This window comes from Denticeps clupeoides, chromosome 17 (genome assembly GCF_900700375.1).
Source record: "Denticeps clupeoides chromosome 17, fDenClu1.1, whole genome shotgun sequence".
In the NCBI taxonomy this organism is placed as follows: domain Eukaryota; kingdom Metazoa; phylum Chordata; class Actinopteri; order Clupeiformes; family Denticipitidae; genus Denticeps; species Denticeps clupeoides.
In genome coordinates, this window is record NC_041723.1 from 14296179 (window position 1) to 14312967 (window position 16789).

Consider the following 16789-nt stretch of genomic DNA (forward strand, 5'->3'; position numbering starts at 1 on the left):
TTGGTAACCTCTTTGGCTGACATTCTTTCCAAAAGAATCCATCAGAACCTGCCAGGAATACTCAAGCTTTATGTTGCCATTGTTTACCATCTCAAGCCTGGAGTGGAAAATGAGAAACAATGCTAAGAAATGCCTCTCACATAATGCATGAGCAATATTTTAATGCACACATATAAACTCACTGAAAGACTCTGGTCTGGTACAGCATTGTGTCTTTGAAGTGAATAGGCTCTGCACTGCAGGTAAACTTGGCAAAATCACACACTGCACTGACATGAATCTCCATCTCTCTGGAGGAGTTCTCCAGCACAGAGTAGGAGGGCTCTGGATCTGTTTCAATCACCTGAAAATTAAAGAGAAAGGTCATTGGTTCTTATTTATTAAACTCTATTTATTCCTTTACCTGGGACTAGTGTATTGGTTCTTTTTTATTAAACTCTATTTATACCTTTACCTGGGACTAGTGTAAACACTTACATTTTGAAATAAATGTCTGCAATTTACAGATGTATATAAAATAATGATTTTATAATTTCTTTGCAAGTAACTGAAATGGGCACTTTTCCCACCATAATTCACACAAGATTCAACTTTTTTTACCTTCCTCTTGGCAGACTGTTGTGGGGCTTTCTGATCACCAATGTCCATCCACCTGATGGTTCTGTGGCGGTCATCCCAGTCTGGAACCTGGTCTACATGCTCCTGGAACATGATTCTCCATAGCCTGCATTTTATTGCCATACTGCTCAGCACAACTGGCTGCTGAGAACAGAAGGTCACGGTGACCTCTTTGGCACAGCCCACATGGAGATGGCCCTTTTGTGGGGAGAAGTGCAGATGGGGGTCTGATGGCCACTCAAAGCGCAGTGCATCTGAGTTGCTTAGGTTGGTCATGGTGAAAGATTCCTGGTAAGATCTGTCCACATGACAATCTCCAAAGTGCAAAAGATCTGTCTTCACTGTGAGGAAACATAAATAATTTTTTTCAGTTTTAAGTCATTTTTGACCAATCACCAACATCACTACAGTATACCATTGGTCTTATTTTTGCAATGTAAACTATGTATTTTGGTACAGGCCTTGAGAGTATAAAGGACACCAAATTGATAGTTTTAGGATGAGTATGAGGCATGTACTGAGCCCTAGCCCTAGACAGCAGAGAAAATTCTCACCATCCATTGTTTCCTCTTCTGTCTGGGCCCTGTTGCTGATATTGTCAAGACTAATAATATCATGATAGCCTTCTCCTGTTACATGCACAGTTGTCTCATCATAAATGTTATCTGCCGTGGCCACATTAATTTTGGCTTCATATGTTTGGGCCCCCTTTGGACAGAACTCCACTTCAAACTCAGCCTGTTGATCCACAAGGAGAGTGAGGGAGCTTGTTTGTACCATCGTCCCTTCTGCAAGAAGATCATAAAAATTGTTTTTGATTACGCTGTTGCTAGATGCTAGCTTGTAACTTCTGCAATTCACATTCTCCACCTGTATTAGCCTCATCCTCCATGGTAAACGTGGAAATGGGACTACAGGTAGTGTTTGGAGTTACTCTCAGACTGAAAACTCTTCTGTGATCAAGAAGACTGACTGTGACCTGCAAAAATCCACAGCCAATCAGCTCAAAGCTTCTCAGGCACACCACAATCCCCAGGTTCTCACACCATCCCTCACACCCACCTGAGCCATTACACTGCCAGTGTTCCTTATTACCAGAGGTAATCTCTGCTCTCGGCCTACCAGCAGGCGTTTAAATTGTAGCACAGGCTGTCCATCACTCTTCCTCAGAGGGGGACGCATCACAGTCACATAGGGCAGGTTCCCATGACCCAAGAGATCAAATGTCAACAGCTTTGACTTTCCCCCTGAAACACTTAGATATCAATTATAATCAATTACAAGATATGGAAGTTACAGATGGGCATGGAAATATACTTAAAACTACGTGGAGGTGGAGGTCTATGGACAATGGAGTACCCAGAGGTTCCTTCCAGGATGACTTCAAAAACTCCATGGTATGTCTGTATTGCTTGTGGGGTGAATGTGACCACAGCAAAAGAATGCGAGAGACTTGGGATGTACATCTTGTTGGATGTCAACTTAAACACCTCCACACTGCGTGTTGTTACCTGCAACAAATCCACATAATCCACATAAATGGCTGAACATAATATATTTTCCAGGTTTTCGATGTAAAAACAAACCTGGACATACAAACCTTGCTTTGCACAGATTTTACCTGAAGACTCAATTCACAGGGCACTTTTCCATTGTTGGTGAGGCGGAAGCGGGCTTTGGCTGAATGACCGATCAGCACATTGTTGAAAACAAACTTGTTCTCGTCTTTCACATAGACACCTGGTGACTCTCTGTATGGCTCACAGTGAAGCATGCTGCTGTTCTTACATATCCGGTGCTCCTCAAATATGGATGCAATGTCCTTGCATTCAATGCCTGCACAATGGATGTAGCATTTTTCCAGTCACTCAATTATTCCGGAAAGTTTTAATTGGTTTAATTAACAAAATTGTTGGTGACAAAAGGATAAAATAGAATAACTCAACATTACATTTAAAGCATTTATCAGATGCCCTTATCCAGAGCGACTTTAGATTGAATTGAACATTAGAAATGAATTCATAATTGTTACAGTTTAATTGAAGATTATTTGAATTCCCATAAGCTCTAAGCCTTGATGGGGACAGAGTAGCACTGCTCTCTAAAGGTTTTCTTATTTTTTAACCCCATGCACCTGTCATGCAGATTTCAGCAAGCACTCTGTATGGTATTCCATCTGGGTGTATCGAGGGATTGCGGTCAGTGATGTCAAATGCAAGCTGTTCTTCCCATAGCCCCACTTGATCTGCTACACAGTCCACAGTGACCATCTGATGTGCTCCAGGCGGAACAATGGCAGAGCAGGGAGATAAAGTGAAGACCCCCATATTCAAACGTACCTACAGAAGCAGATGTGGATGACTTTATTCATCTGTTAATTTACCACAGAATGTGGTACATACAGTATTTTCTGTTTAACATAACAGTGACTGTATGTAACAGTGTATTTAATAATTACCCTTATGCAAGTAATTAGTCATCATGTAATTACTAAGATTTTGATGCAAATTTGACTTTTAGTGCAACGCACAGCAGAGCTGATATCAGTACCATTGAAAGGTTTCACAGCGAACCAGATGTCAGTAAAGGAATTTTGGATTTGCTGCTGTAACTCTGGTCATGTAATTTGAATGGCATGGCTTGGCAGATGAATATTCTCAAAATATTCAAAAATTAACATAATGCTGTGCAATTTTTCTAAACAATTTCTGACCAATAAAAGCACATTTTGGGAATGTAATACACCCAGTCTCCACCTAGAAGTGTGTGGAATTAGTGTGTATCTTTTGCAACTAGGCCAAAATGTAAATTAAGAAGAAAATCCTGACCCCTCAGTAAATTGTACATTACACAAGATTATAAACAAGTCTATAGATCTTTAGTTGGAAGATGGGTGTCAGATTTATTTTTCCTCACCGGCATGGAAGACCCCACATCTTTCTGAGTCTGTCTCATGGTGGAGGGTTTCACTGAGAGACTCTCATTTGATGGTCTCTTACCCAAGCTGTAAGACAGAAAGTGATGAGAAAACGGAGAACTGATAAATGAACACAGCTCTTGGTCGAGACTTGACAGATTCACTCTTACCTTTTTCTCTGAGCGGGTGATGGGTCGTTGGGCATTCGAAAAATAGAAAAACGAATATCAAAGTGTCCCTTGTTCTCAACTGTGAGTGTGCGTGTCTTGCGATTTCCGTAAACCAGTGGACCAAAGTTAATGTCAGTAGAGGGAGTAATGGAATACTTGGAAAAGACAGACTGGACTGACACACAAATGGGAATAATGCCAATAGTCCCCCCACCCTCTGCAATACTTGGCTCGATCACCTGAAAATAATTATTATATGACAAACATTTCCAAACGACACATTTGAAACAATATTGTATAATCATTAATGCATTAATGGACCGGACTGACTGACCTCACAATTCATGATTGACTGGCCCTTGATGAAAACTTCTGAGTTGTGACAAAAAACAAAATGAATGTTTGTTGGCCGGTCTGATGGACTCAGGGAGCCCTGTCTAGGTGTTATGGTGAACATAGTGCTCAGGTCAGGTATATCGGGAAGGGTTGGATTCAGTTCAAATCTAATGGAGAAAGAAAGATTTACAATAAAGGCCCAGTGCACATAATATTATCGCATATTGTAACATAGGGAATCTACAGCACACATTAAAGGCCCACAAAATCAAAACACAATTCCAATGCCACACACATAAACAAAAATCACCAAAAAACTCTGCAGGACCATGCCCAACAGTGAATAAATTCGAAATCAATTGGCAGCCCAATATGCAGTCTAAAAACAGCCCCCCCCCCCCGAACCCCCCCCCACTATAATCCAGCCATTATGTGTGCATGCATAGTGCACATTGTGGTTAGTGAATGGTGTTCATGGTGTTTCACATTTACATTTATGGCATTTATCTGAGGCTCTTTTCCAGAGCGACTTACAATAAGTAGTGACAGGTACAGTCCCCAAGGGGTTACCCACGAGGCTACTACCTGCGCACTGCACCCATTAACTGCAGAAAATACCAGGTGCCACTGTGCCTCACGTCTAAAAAGATCTGATTCAAGCAATGGCATGATACACAATAATGTAGATTTAGTTCATTTATTCAATTTATTATTGGCATTGTATATATTTTATATTATATTTTAAATATTATTGTTATTATTTTTCTAATTTCTAATCAATAAATATTGTTATTGTTCATCCAATTTATTTTGCCTGTTGTTGTTTTGAATGGGACACACCTTATAATTTTCCATGTTCTATGTTTGATGCAGTTTATTATTAGGGTTTAGTACTATAAGTTACTTAAATAATATTACTTCTACAGCCTCTTTCAGATGGCCAATTCACTGTAAAATTGCACTTTTTCTTTCTTTTTCATTTTCTTCAGTGTTCCATCTTCACCAGTTGACCAGTCTGACCCAGTTGACATATATGCTGATTCCTACACTCTGTAATTTCAGGAGCATTATGATTTAGAATTAAAATTATTACTAATATACTAATAGATCATGTATTTGCGGATATATTCCTGTTTAATTTTAGTGTCCATTCAAAAAAGGGGCCCAGAGCTGAACATTAATATTCTAAATGTATATCTCTTAATTGTTCAAATATAATATAAATATATCGAGTGAACTTACTTGTATGCAATTTCATATTTGCCTTTGTTCTTTAGACTGACTGATAACTTGCCCTCTTCTGAGACTTTTATTGTTCCAAAATCAAGAGCACCATCACAATCTATATCAACAGAGGTGAAACAGAATATTTATGAATCCTTCTCTAATTGCACAAAGCATTTTCCCAGAGGAGTAAATGATTTTTAGAGTATGCCTTTGGGAAAGGTAAGGTCCATTGCAACATCATAAGCTTCGGCTAAAATCTGGATATTCTCGGTTTGAACAGTTCCCAGGATGTTGTCCACATCAGATACCTGTAAGCATATACACAGAGGCAGCGATGTAAAAGGCACTTTAAATTTTGTCACCCGTATCCTCCCCAGGGATAAGATCAAACCTCAAGGCGGACGACTTTCTTCAAGTTAAGAGATTTTTTGGATTTAAAGAAGACCTGCAGAACAAGTTCAGACTTAGGCATGATGATGCCATGGTCCTGAGACATACTGAATTCTTCACCCAAAGGCTCCAGACCATACAGTCTCCATGCAGCTGGCAGGGCAGTGTTGTTCCGCATGGAGAGGCTGCGAGTGCTCGTTCTGAACAATAGAAAGAGGGGTTACTGAAATCGATGACTTCACTGAAAAATAATGACAACACAATTATCACTTTATCAACACCATCAGCAGGTGAGTGGGAATGGCTTTTCAGTTGTTCTTTCCAGACCTGTTCAGAAGAGTCTTATCAAAGTGCAACTGCTTGCGATTGAGCTCGATTTCAGGTTGAACCCCTTGGCAGGAAAAGCGGAACACAACTGGCTCTGGGTTTTCCTTTATGCAGCAGATAAGATTGTCTTTGAAAAGTCCTGAAGTAGTGGGATAGGCCCAAATGACCAGGTCCTGCCAGGGAAATGGAGTATATGCAGATGGACATTTTTCATTAAACTCATAAAAAGACATGAAATTAAAATTAAATATATTTCCAGTACCTGTTTCTCATTGGGTTTAAGTATCACATTGGGAGGGTCTAGCAAGTAGGTAGAGCCCTTAGTGTCATTTTGGAAGCTAAAGTGAGCTTCTGCATCCAGTGGGGAGTCATTTTGAATTACAAGTCTTTCCATATTTTCTGGAAAATTGCCTTCCTTGTACCTAAACCATAGCCAAACACAGTCAGTTTAAAAAAGTAATGCGGTAAGGCAGTCTAAGTTAAAAAAAACAATGGAACTTGTACCTGTCTCTGGTCTTGCCATATAAAATAGGCCCAAACTGATATGTGTCAGATGGTATGATATAAGTTTTCTGCAGACTTTCATTAGACTGGAGAGCCTTCTTACTGTGAGCAAAAACAGTCCTGAAACACACAGACACACCACAGCAAGCTTCAATTAATAGCATCTATGTGCTTTAAGAATTTGGCACCTAAAACCAATCCATTGCAAATCCGATGAACTATCAGCATTGAAATTAATTTATGTTGCAAAACCTCACTGTCCACAGGCGTCAACTGCAAATTGTACTGATGGCACCTAAAAGCACTCCAAGGACACTTTTGTGGAAAAACTACAAAGCTAAACAGTTCAAAGGCAGTCTTTTGCTTCATCCAGATATTTTAAACGATAAAATGTCCATATAGAAAGGCACATAATGAAAATATATAAATAAAGTCAACATTAGAATGGAATTAATTTCACCATATTACCATGCTGGATGGACAGGACTTTGTCAGACAATATTTCTTGTTGAGTTTGATTGTGCTACCAAACAATCTCCAAAATATGTGTTCAGATCAGTAAAAGCAATAAAACGCAAATTCCTAATTTCAGCTATAAGTAACATTTTGTGGGATGTCTGCTGTTTTCATTGGTACTTACTTATAATTTTGGCTGATTGATGGGAATGCACAAACCCCTCTACAAAAGAGCTGGTAGGTTCTCTTTGTGGCCACAAGTTCAAAGTTCAGTGTTTGGTCAAACCTTCCAGGCAAAGAAGACTGAAAACTGAGCTTCATGATCACCTCCCCCTTGGCAGGGACGGTCCAGCGGAACGTATTAAGCCTGTAGGGGAAAAAATTGTATAGGTAAAATTGTATAGGTAGATTCATATTTCTCTTCTGAAAAAAGTCCAATATCCATCCATCCATCCATCCTATACAAGTTACTAATAGTGATGAGATGCAGAAACATGCCATGGAATACCATTGTATATATGAGAATGATTGTGCTGTTCGCCATTTTAAGACAAAATATGACATTAGATAGTGCTTATTTAACTTCATTGTAACATGCATATAATGCGAAAGGGTTTTTAATAAATCTAGGAGCCCAAAGCAGGGCAGAGCATATTAAAAATAACCTGTTAACAGATGGGAGGCTAAAGCAGCCTGAAGCAATATTCTTTCAGAATTCCGCACTATGGCTCCATATGTTAGCTTGAGTGTGTGACTGTACATCGATGTATATTTCAATGAGTGCTGTCAAACACCTCTGGGTGTGCTCTTGTTGACCGTCTCCTGTGTGGCTGCCCCTGTCTAAGTCTGACAGCTGGGTGACAGCGCTCGGCGTGGGTGAGCCCCTGATGCCTCTTTTGGCTTGAGTACGCCGCCTGTCTTTCTGGCTTTCTCTGCCAGGATCCTTCTCAGCTTTGCTCTTGTCTTGGCCTTTGGTAGGGGTTACCAAACCTTCCTGAGGACCCAGCAACAGAAGACATTTTTTTTTATCCAATATTGTCATTTTAATGACATCTTCTTTCCACCTCTCACTGGATGTGAGACAGCAATGGTGGGCAATGCTGGCTTATATTAGAAGCTTCTGTGTACCTTTGGTTCTGTGACAGGACCCTGTGACTCATTGTCCAGATCTGTCTTTTTCCTGTCCACAGAGGAGGGCCCTTTGAGGCTGAAGCAGCTGAGGATGTTCTGGTTGGTGGCCACAGGTCTCATCTTAGGACAGGGGACCACAGAGAAGATCATCGGGGGTGGGATGGGAGGTCCTTTGGGCCCCAGGCCTAAACCATCCAACACCTGGATCAAAATTTTGGGTAAAATCTGCATGACAACAGCAGAAATTCAATTACGATAAACATGAAATTGCACATACCTCTTCAACAGGGGGCAGCATCTCGTGTTGAAGGAGCTCTGCACTACTGGGATGGTCTCTCCCAGTCACATCGATGGAAACGAGAGGCACACTATCCAAAACACCCTCTGATCTTTCAGCGCTCTCCCCTGATGTAATTGTCTGAGGGGGAACAGAAGTTCCCTCCTTCTCCTGCCAATCTTTCTCCACCTCCCTCTTCTTGACCCCCTTCCCAGAGGGGCCACGGCGACCTGTGGTGGCATCTTCAGTATCCTGGACACTGTGTTGCTCAAGGATCGGTGGGTGGAGCAGGATGCCCTGGGTGCGGTCCCAGAACCCCAGGATGTGGAGGATCTGGGGCTGGCTCTGGTCGTAGAGCAAGAAACGGGATTGCAGCTGCCTGTCATCTTCACCGAGCTGAGCCAGAACAGATGGGGTTAGACATTAGCCGAAGACTTGAGACACGATGAAATAAAGCAATTACATCAGGTTATTAGATTGATTAAATAAAATTTGTACAATCAAATCTTGTCAAACAGTTTTTTTTAATTTGTAACATAAACATCACCACATTATCCGAATCTAAAAGGTTTTGTTAATTAAACCCGACCTGCTCTCTCTCTTGATGCTCCCGCTCCTCCTGCTCCTCTGGCTTTCCCTCCCTCCCTTCGGAGTGTTTCTTCTTTCTGCTCCCCTCCTCTGGCTCTCTGATGCCCTCTGTGGGCGAGTCCTTTGCCTCTTTACTGTCTGTGCAGTTGGAGGGTAGACTGTCCTGCTGGTCCAGCTTTGCATCCGGATACATGCCAGTGACAGACTTCAGGAAATGAAAAGAACAGATTATAGTCATACTAAGAACACATAATAAGAACAAATGTATTCTATTATTTTTTAACTGCATTATTTGTTTTGTGCAATGACCAAATGTTACGAGATGCAGTGATATTAAATACAACAGAACAGACTAAAATATACCAGCCTCTGTGCAGACTATTGTGAAATTAAGTTTTACTAAAAGCTTTACATAAAAGTATCTAAACTTGCAATGTGCATATCATATATAATGTGCCATTGAGAAATTATGGTAACTTGACTAGGTGTAGGTCTTACATTTTCTGGGTGAGTGGAAGTTTTATGATTACATCTGGATGACATCACTATCACTGACTTGACTAGACCTCACCTGTTTCCCACCAGCCTGACTCCTTTTCTCAGCATTGTCTTCCTTCTTATTTTTCTTCTTCTTCTTCCTCAGTTCTTCTTCCTCTCGCTGTCTTCCAAGTTCCTCTTGCTGTCTCTTGGTTTCCTCCTTGGCTTGCTGCTGTTCCCTGCAAACATGGCAGCATGATATAAAATATAAAATCAGTGCGAGACTGAATTGTGCTTCAGATATTAAAAAGGTGATATTTATTATATGGTGAAGCATCCAGATTGGTGGACCTCTGTCTCCGCTTCCTCGTGATTTCCAGGTGGAGGAGGTTGATACGCTCTCTTTCCTCCTCTGGCAGGGCATCATATTCCTCCTCATCCATCTCTAGCAGACGCAACTTCTCTTTCTCCTCATTTTCCCACAGCATGCTCTCTGACAAAAGCCAACATTTGTCTAATCTGGATCTGGATTGTGTTAATGGTTTAAATAGTGACCATGTTCTTACTCCTAAAATTACTATAATATCCTTTCTACACATTCTGTCATGGTGTATTACCAGCTTCTTTGGTCTTGGCTTCCTCTTTGACCTTGAAAGCCGAGTAGCTGTTGAAGAGGTTTACAGCATAGATGAAACGACGGTTGTTGAAAGCTTTCAAGATGATCTGCAAGGTGCTGCTGAGAGAGCGGCTATATACAGACTCCAGCCCATCAATTACCACGCCCCGGTAGCAGTCGCTTAGCTGGGTGGGGCAAACAACAAAATATTTAAACAGCACATCAGGGGAGCCAATATTCTCTTTTATTGTTCCCATCCCTGAATAGGTTTTCACTGCTGGTGTTATCAGAGCTCACCTGCAGTCTCTCAGTGAGGATGTCCACCAGCAGCTCTTCGGGCAAGATGGAAGGGCTGAGGCCGGACTCTGGCCCCTGGCTCACACTCACACTTGGAAGTCTCTGTGGCTTCCTGGTCTGCACACAAGCAGAAGCTCAATGGCATTTCAACTCTATTAGTGTCACATTGGGAGGGTCTAGTAAACAGGTAGAGCCCTTAGTGTCATTTTGAAATCAAAAATTGTTATCTGCCTCCAGTGGGGAGTCAAATCTTGTCCTTTCTGCATCTTCACAGTTTTTTAGCTACATCTGTCAGCAGGCTGGGTACCTGGGAGATGGATGTTGGCAGGGAGCCTTGATTTCTCCTGGCTTCCACAATGCTGGGTTTTGTGCGGATGGAAACAGAGGATGGAGCGGCTTTGGGGTTGTTGGCTGAGCCGTCCTCTGCTGTGTGTTTGGCTACAGCCTCCATGCTGAGATCAGCATTGGGAGCCATCATGTCTGTCACAGCTTCACCTAAACACACACAAACAAAAGAAATCACTAGAAAATAGGGGTCTCGCTGTGAATATCAAATTTTTGTTTGTGTATTTGTGTGAAAAGGGTGCAACATTGTTAACAACAATAGTTTAGGAACAAACCACAAATGACAAAGAACTCTCTGTAAATGTACATTATCCCATTATCTGGGTTCAGACGGACTTACCGCATTCCTCCATCTTCTTCTGTGCCAATTCTAGCTCAGCCCTGGCACACAGTTCTCTGGCCTGCAGGGCTGCAGGACTCGCTCCAGAGGACACGGCCTCCTGCACCACTGCATCCACCCTCAGACAGGCTGCACCATAACGCTTGGCCAGAGTGACCGCAGCCATCGTCTTACCTAGTTACCGGATACAATAACAGAATGAGCCTGGCTTAAATAAAGTGACTATTAATTCTACAGAATAATTCAGAATATGGTTGCTCATAATTACAAAATGTAGGGAAATGTTTGTTACATTTGAACAGAGTAGATGGAACTGGGAGAGAAGAATTGGTTAGTAATCGTACCTGAGAGGGGTGCTCCGTAGACAATAATTGCAATACCCCTGCGATTTTTGGCTGCCTGCCCCTCTGCTGACAGGTCAATCCCCATGTGTCTGGCAATAGCCCTGGACACAGGGTTCACCTCCAGCTCCCCGACTTTGTAGTTGCTGTTTACTGTCCCTTGTTTCACATCTGTGGGAGTGGGTTAAAATTACCGGCACATTTACCTAATAGTTACAAGGCAACATGCAGCTGCTGGGATGTAATTATGTCCATGATTAAACTGCACCATCAATATGCAGAGCAGCTGAATAGGTGCTAATTAATGTGCATTGGTTATAATGTGCCATATGTATAACGTGCACAGCAGAGACTGTAGTACCTCCACTTAATGAGTCGCCTATAGAAGCTGCCGCTCCAACCTCATCTTTGCTCTCCTCAGCAGGAAGAAAGGTTACCTCCTCTTCACCTCCGCCCTCTATGGTCTCCTCTTTAGGAGAAGCTCTGGAATCTAAGACACACAAACCAAGATTGTTACCAGATGATTACTACCAGTAGCTTCAAAGCACAGTCCATGTGTGTAGTGAGTGACCTGACTCATGGCCACTGTATTCTCTGTAGTATTCCAGCAGTTCAGGGGGTAAGGTATCACCCGGAGAACGAGGGGGCAACAGTAGGACGTTTTGGACATCATAGTCCTTCATCATGCGTAATACCTTTAATATAAAAAGGTTTTATATTAAAGAATCATCAGTTTATCCAAGTTAGCTGTTGCACCATAATCACTAGATGTAGTTAGGCACTCAAGGTTTTCTATTTTTATTAAGACATGGTGGGCTTTGCTATAATCTGATCCTACTGTAAATATAGTCCTTTCAAACATTACAGGGCAGCTAGCTAACTACTCCAAACTTGTAACTAAAAAGTAGTCTTCTAACCTTCTCTTCCTCCAGATAGAGTTTGTCAAATTCCAGGGAGTAAAACTCAATTGGGAAGGAGCAAGGATTTCGGACAACCACTTCTGCTACTTCTTCCATACTGTGGGGCAGGGTTGGTCCCAGTTCGAGCAGGGAAGTGGCGAACTCAAGTTGAGGTTCTTCTCCGTGACCCTGGGCCAGCAGCAGGACCCTATGGGTGCTTTGTGCCACAGTTAGCACCAGCCTCTGACTATACGTTTTCTGCAACACACAAAACAGCAACTTTAGAGTACACAGCTTCTGTGAATGTAATCTGATCAAAAAAATGGTCTTAATGTGATAACACAACTGAAAAAGACCCAGTGGCCAAGTATCTAGATCAAGTCTTTCATTTTTCTTCCTCTCCTTCTTTCACTCTCTGAAAAGGCTGGAGCTTCCACATTTTTCATGTTGTTTAGGTCAACTGACAAATGGGCAGCATCCCTCTGTATGGATTGTATGGGTATTTGTGTGTGTGTGTGAGCTAAAGAGAACGGGCTATAGCCACACTTTAAAAGTGATAAGTGATCTGTGAGTATGCCCACTTATCTATGTCCCACAGGACCCATTTACTGCAATTCAAGCCCTGCTCTCCGCTGATGAGAATGATAAATGCTGAAAATTTCTTTGGGAACTGAATGGGATATGCATTAAGATATAAGGAGTGTCTAAAATTCGAGGGGGTTATATCGGGAATTAAATCTGTTGAATTATACATTCAGCATGCAGATTTTTTTTTTCTGAAGCCATACCAATCCTTAAGATAAGTACGGTTCATATGGAAACTTACCCCCTCTACTGGACTGAACTTGACCTGTACATTGACCCTCTCTCCTGGATACAGTACACCTGAAGATGGCAACATCTCAAAAACTACTGGTGGAGATGGCTGCTCAAACTTAATCTTCTTTCTTAAGTAGAGCGGGGTGTGTTTGTCAGCCTAAACATGAGACACGTCTTATATTACAATAATCAACTGACCACAGAAATGGTAATACAACAAAAAAAAATAATAATATTAAGGTAAACATTTTCATCATTGAAGGTAAAATGACAAGGCACAGCACCTTCAATCGCTGCAGTTTTTAGAAATTTACTTGTGGCTCCTTCATAAAATGTACAGCATTACTGGGCACACATTCAGTAAAATAAATGCCTGTTTAAATCCTTAGATCTGAAACACTTTCCAAGCCGCCTAACTTCACAGATCTACAACCAGATCAATGCACTTCCTAAAACTGACCACGAGAGATTTAAAGAGAAATAAACCTTAGCCCTGCAGCTACTACCTTCAATATCCAGGTTTTATCTATAATTCATCACAACATTTTGTTCTAATAAGTCAAAATGCACCCTGCTGCATATTTTTATTAACAAATAATAAGAGACTAATTTGCACTTAACATGCTGAGGCATTTTTGCCCTCAAATATGTCCAGAATAACAAATCTTAATATATAATTTAAACTTTAATTAACAATTTAATGAATTTTAATGACTACATTTGGGCTGTCCTTCACCTTTTTACTTGAACGCTCCTCCTCTGCAACGCTCCATTCACAAGGCACTGGCCCAGGGTTGTGCACCTGTACTGTGATGACCTGACACAGGCCACACTGAATGCTGTCAAACTGCAGCGCATCCGTGGAGATGGTGAGGGTGGGCATAGTGACCACAGCGTGCAGGCTCACTGGCACTGTCGGACCTCTGAGCACCTGTTAATTAAACACCATGTCAGACTAGACCAGCCCACGATGAAAGGTGGCTGGTGAAATGAGCCAAGCAGCATATGAATATCGCATTTCTCAGGGAGGACAAGCATACTGCAATAAACACGTGTCCTGCGGTGTATACAGACAGTACCTGTATAGCCATGACTGTGCTGATTTCACCCAAATCAAGGTTTGCACCTCGTGGGTCAAACTTCACTTCAAATGTCTCTGTTTCACCCCAGGGCAGGTTTTTCACCCTGTCTAGCTCTGTACTGAACCCTAAGGAAAAAAGAGATACTGTGATTTTTCTAATCTAATCTAATTTTTTCTAATCTGAATCTGAGCTATGGTATTCTGACAGACCAACCTGTGCCAGTGAGGAGGCTGTGGTCTGCTTGGAAGGACACGGAGACCAGCCCTGTGTTTGTCACCTTAACAATGTGGCTGGGGACATGACCATGGATCACATAGCCAAAGTCGAGAACATATTGTGGCAGTAGGAACCTGTGGGCAACAAAAGATGTCACTACAATGTTAAACAGCAGTATGTATGTGATTTGTGTCTCATCTCACTTGTTGAGCGTCCTGTTCCATTTGTTTGCAGATCCAGATGTTGCCCTTGAGTCTCCATAGATGGTTTCCGCTGTGGTCATGGCATATTCTTTCACCAGAAGCCTCTCCACCTCCATCTGTAACATTGCATCATACTGTAGACAGAGAGACAAAAGAGGTTAGAGCATCTCTGTTTAATCCAGCACAGCCTTAGCCCAAATCCAGTGATCTAGGTAAAGATATGCAGAAAGTAGACATTTAAAAAGTATGTACTCATTTCTGGGTCTTACTATTTTTTTACATTATAGGACGTATATACAGGACTATGAAACAAAAAAAAAAATAGCAAATAAGGCAAAAACTGGAACATTTAAAGATCTTTCCAAATCAGGGAGCTTTTGCTGTGATGGCAGCATTTTACACTCTTGGCTTCTCTCCACCACCTTAAGTTGGACAACGTGGTTTCCAACAGTCCAGAAGTTTTATGCTGAACACTTTCTTATCATTCACTCATGTTAATGAGCATCTCATGAAGCGGCTTTTAATGATGACGATGAACAAAGCATGAAGGTAAAAAGAGGCGACTCATCGAACATACTTCACTTTCTCCTGATACAACAAATACTAAATGTTTCTTGCATTGGATTCTTTAAAATGGTCACAGTAGGGACGTATTGAAAATTTGTGTGTATATTTGTATATGTTTTGATTTTTGTGGGCCTCTGGGCTTCTGTGGCCTATACGAAGTCTGACCTTCCACCAAAAGGTGAACTCCATGTGAACTTGCAATGAGCTCACCCAACACAGAGTTACCAGGTGCGTGAACACAAAAGTACCAACAAGGCATGGGGAGGCTCAGGATGCCCCTGAGAAGACATCCATTATGCAGCTGGGTGAAAAATACCTGATTGTGGAATGTTCAAAGCAGATCATAACCAGTCAACTCAAAAGATAACATTTTCAATTTATTAATACAATTTATGATGCCAGATGGGCAATAACATTTACTGAGCACACACACTTAAACTTGGTTTTGTCTATGGGTCTGACTTTGTATTTGCATGAAGGAGCACAGATAAATAAGATATTTCGTGGGGACATACATTATGAGCACTATATACATATATACATGTGGTATTTTTGATCACTATTATTTGTACACTGGAGTAATTGAAATGTATTATGAATTGATCCTTGTTGTATGTCTAAGCACACACACACACACACACACACACACACACACACACGTAGATAAGACAATTTGGCCTTTCACGAATTCTGGGAGTAAACTTAAATTTTGAAACAAGCATCTAACACATTTTAATTAACCGTACATGCAGAAAAACATAGATAACACACACTACTTGAGACAGGAAGAAAAGCACACACACAATGCCCACAGCCTTTTGGGTCCAGATGTTTTGATGACATATGTCCAAAGATAAGAACAATGTATAAGAATGACACCCCGATTTGCTGCGATTCCGTTGACTGGTTGTTGTCTTGCTGCATATTAAAATAATAAATTGTCAAGTATAATGTCCTGTTGCTTAAATGTACTGACTGAAACTTTAGCAAATCCTCGACATATAGTGCAAATAATGACACATTATATTTCTATTCTGTTTCTGCTGGTTCTAAAAACACTTGCTGGTAGTGTTGACTGGGTAAACTAGGTAAATGAGCTAGGAACGTATGAGAGAACTTACATTGTGATGCATCAGCATTTTGTATTGTCAGTTAAATAGTTTGAATTTGATAAGAATCTCTGCATTCTGATAAGAGTCTGCCAATAGCCAGCATCAGTACTAACAGTGGGAATGCATTCCTCCTCAGTCCCCTCCCTCTGTTCTGCTGGAGAATCTTTCAGCTTCTCGCTCTCCACACACTCCCTGGCTGACTTCAGCATGGAGGAGAACTTCACCTCATCTGGAAAGGTAAAAAAATATGTTTTATACCCCCACGCAATGACAATATCAATTTACACTGGAAATATAACAATATGATGACATTTTTTCTTTTACCCTCCTCTTGTGATTCACTACACCTATTTTTGTTCAGCAAATTTTTGCAATATTATCTAGATGCAGATAAAGGGTTTATCATTTGGTGATTTAAGAATCCTCTCTGTAATAAAATGGGCTGGCAAGCACAGAAATTACTGAGTCTATAAGAGGCTGTTCAGCGTGATTCACGGACCAGTCTCAGGGGCCTAGGTATTGAACTCATGGCAA

The 16789-nt window shown here is 41.3% G+C and overlaps 1 protein-coding gene across 2 annotated transcripts in view; it reads right to left on the bottom strand.

Moving 5' to 3' along the window:
• hydin (HYDIN axonemal central pair apparatus protein) overlaps positions 1 to 16789 on the bottom strand; it is a 60412-nt gene that overhangs the window by 9482 nt on the left and 34141 nt on the right. For both annotated transcript variants that reach the window (XM_028957888.1, XM_028957887.1), the window contains exons 29-67: positions 16369 to 16484; positions 14577 to 14710; positions 14371 to 14507; positions 14155 to 14282; positions 13812 to 14006; positions 13083 to 13232; positions 12275 to 12514; positions 11929 to 12052; positions 11719 to 11847; positions 11361 to 11528; positions 11017 to 11190; positions 10639 to 10826; positions 10332 to 10448; positions 10036 to 10219; positions 9770 to 9911; positions 9513 to 9657; positions 8943 to 9146; positions 8354 to 8749; positions 8074 to 8277; positions 7740 to 7939; positions 7130 to 7312; positions 6490 to 6609; positions 6248 to 6407; positions 5986 to 6158; positions 5660 to 5858; positions 5477 to 5576; positions 5284 to 5383; positions 4040 to 4208; positions 3706 to 3944; positions 3535 to 3622; positions 2753 to 2957; positions 2219 to 2454; positions 1978 to 2129; positions 1681 to 1873; positions 1489 to 1597; positions 1173 to 1406; positions 601 to 959; positions 183 to 343; positions 9 to 97 (exon numbers count right to left, since the gene is read on the bottom strand). In XM_028957888.1, coding sequence (XP_028813721.1) covers positions 9 to 97; positions 183 to 343; positions 601 to 959; positions 1173 to 1406; positions 1489 to 1597; positions 1681 to 1873; positions 1978 to 2129; positions 2219 to 2454; positions 2753 to 2957; positions 3535 to 3622; positions 3706 to 3944; positions 4040 to 4208; positions 5284 to 5383; positions 5477 to 5576; positions 5660 to 5858; positions 5986 to 6158; positions 6248 to 6407; positions 6490 to 6609; positions 7130 to 7312; positions 7740 to 7939; positions 8074 to 8277; positions 8354 to 8749; positions 8943 to 9146; positions 9513 to 9657; positions 9770 to 9911; positions 10036 to 10219; positions 10332 to 10448; positions 10639 to 10826; positions 11017 to 11190; positions 11361 to 11528; positions 11719 to 11847; positions 11929 to 12052; positions 12275 to 12514; positions 13083 to 13232; positions 13812 to 14006; positions 14155 to 14282; positions 14371 to 14507; positions 14577 to 14710; positions 16369 to 16484 — 6744 coding nt within the window. The remainder of the gene's footprint in view (positions 1 to 8; positions 98 to 182; positions 344 to 600; positions 960 to 1172; positions 1407 to 1488; positions 1598 to 1680; positions 1874 to 1977; positions 2130 to 2218; positions 2455 to 2752; positions 2958 to 3534; positions 3623 to 3705; positions 3945 to 4039; positions 4209 to 5283; positions 5384 to 5476; positions 5577 to 5659; positions 5859 to 5985; positions 6159 to 6247; positions 6408 to 6489; positions 6610 to 7129; positions 7313 to 7739; positions 7940 to 8073; positions 8278 to 8353; positions 8750 to 8942; positions 9147 to 9512; positions 9658 to 9769; positions 9912 to 10035; positions 10220 to 10331; positions 10449 to 10638; positions 10827 to 11016; positions 11191 to 11360; positions 11529 to 11718; positions 11848 to 11928; positions 12053 to 12274; positions 12515 to 13082; positions 13233 to 13811; positions 14007 to 14154; positions 14283 to 14370; positions 14508 to 14576; positions 14711 to 16368; positions 16485 to 16789) is intronic.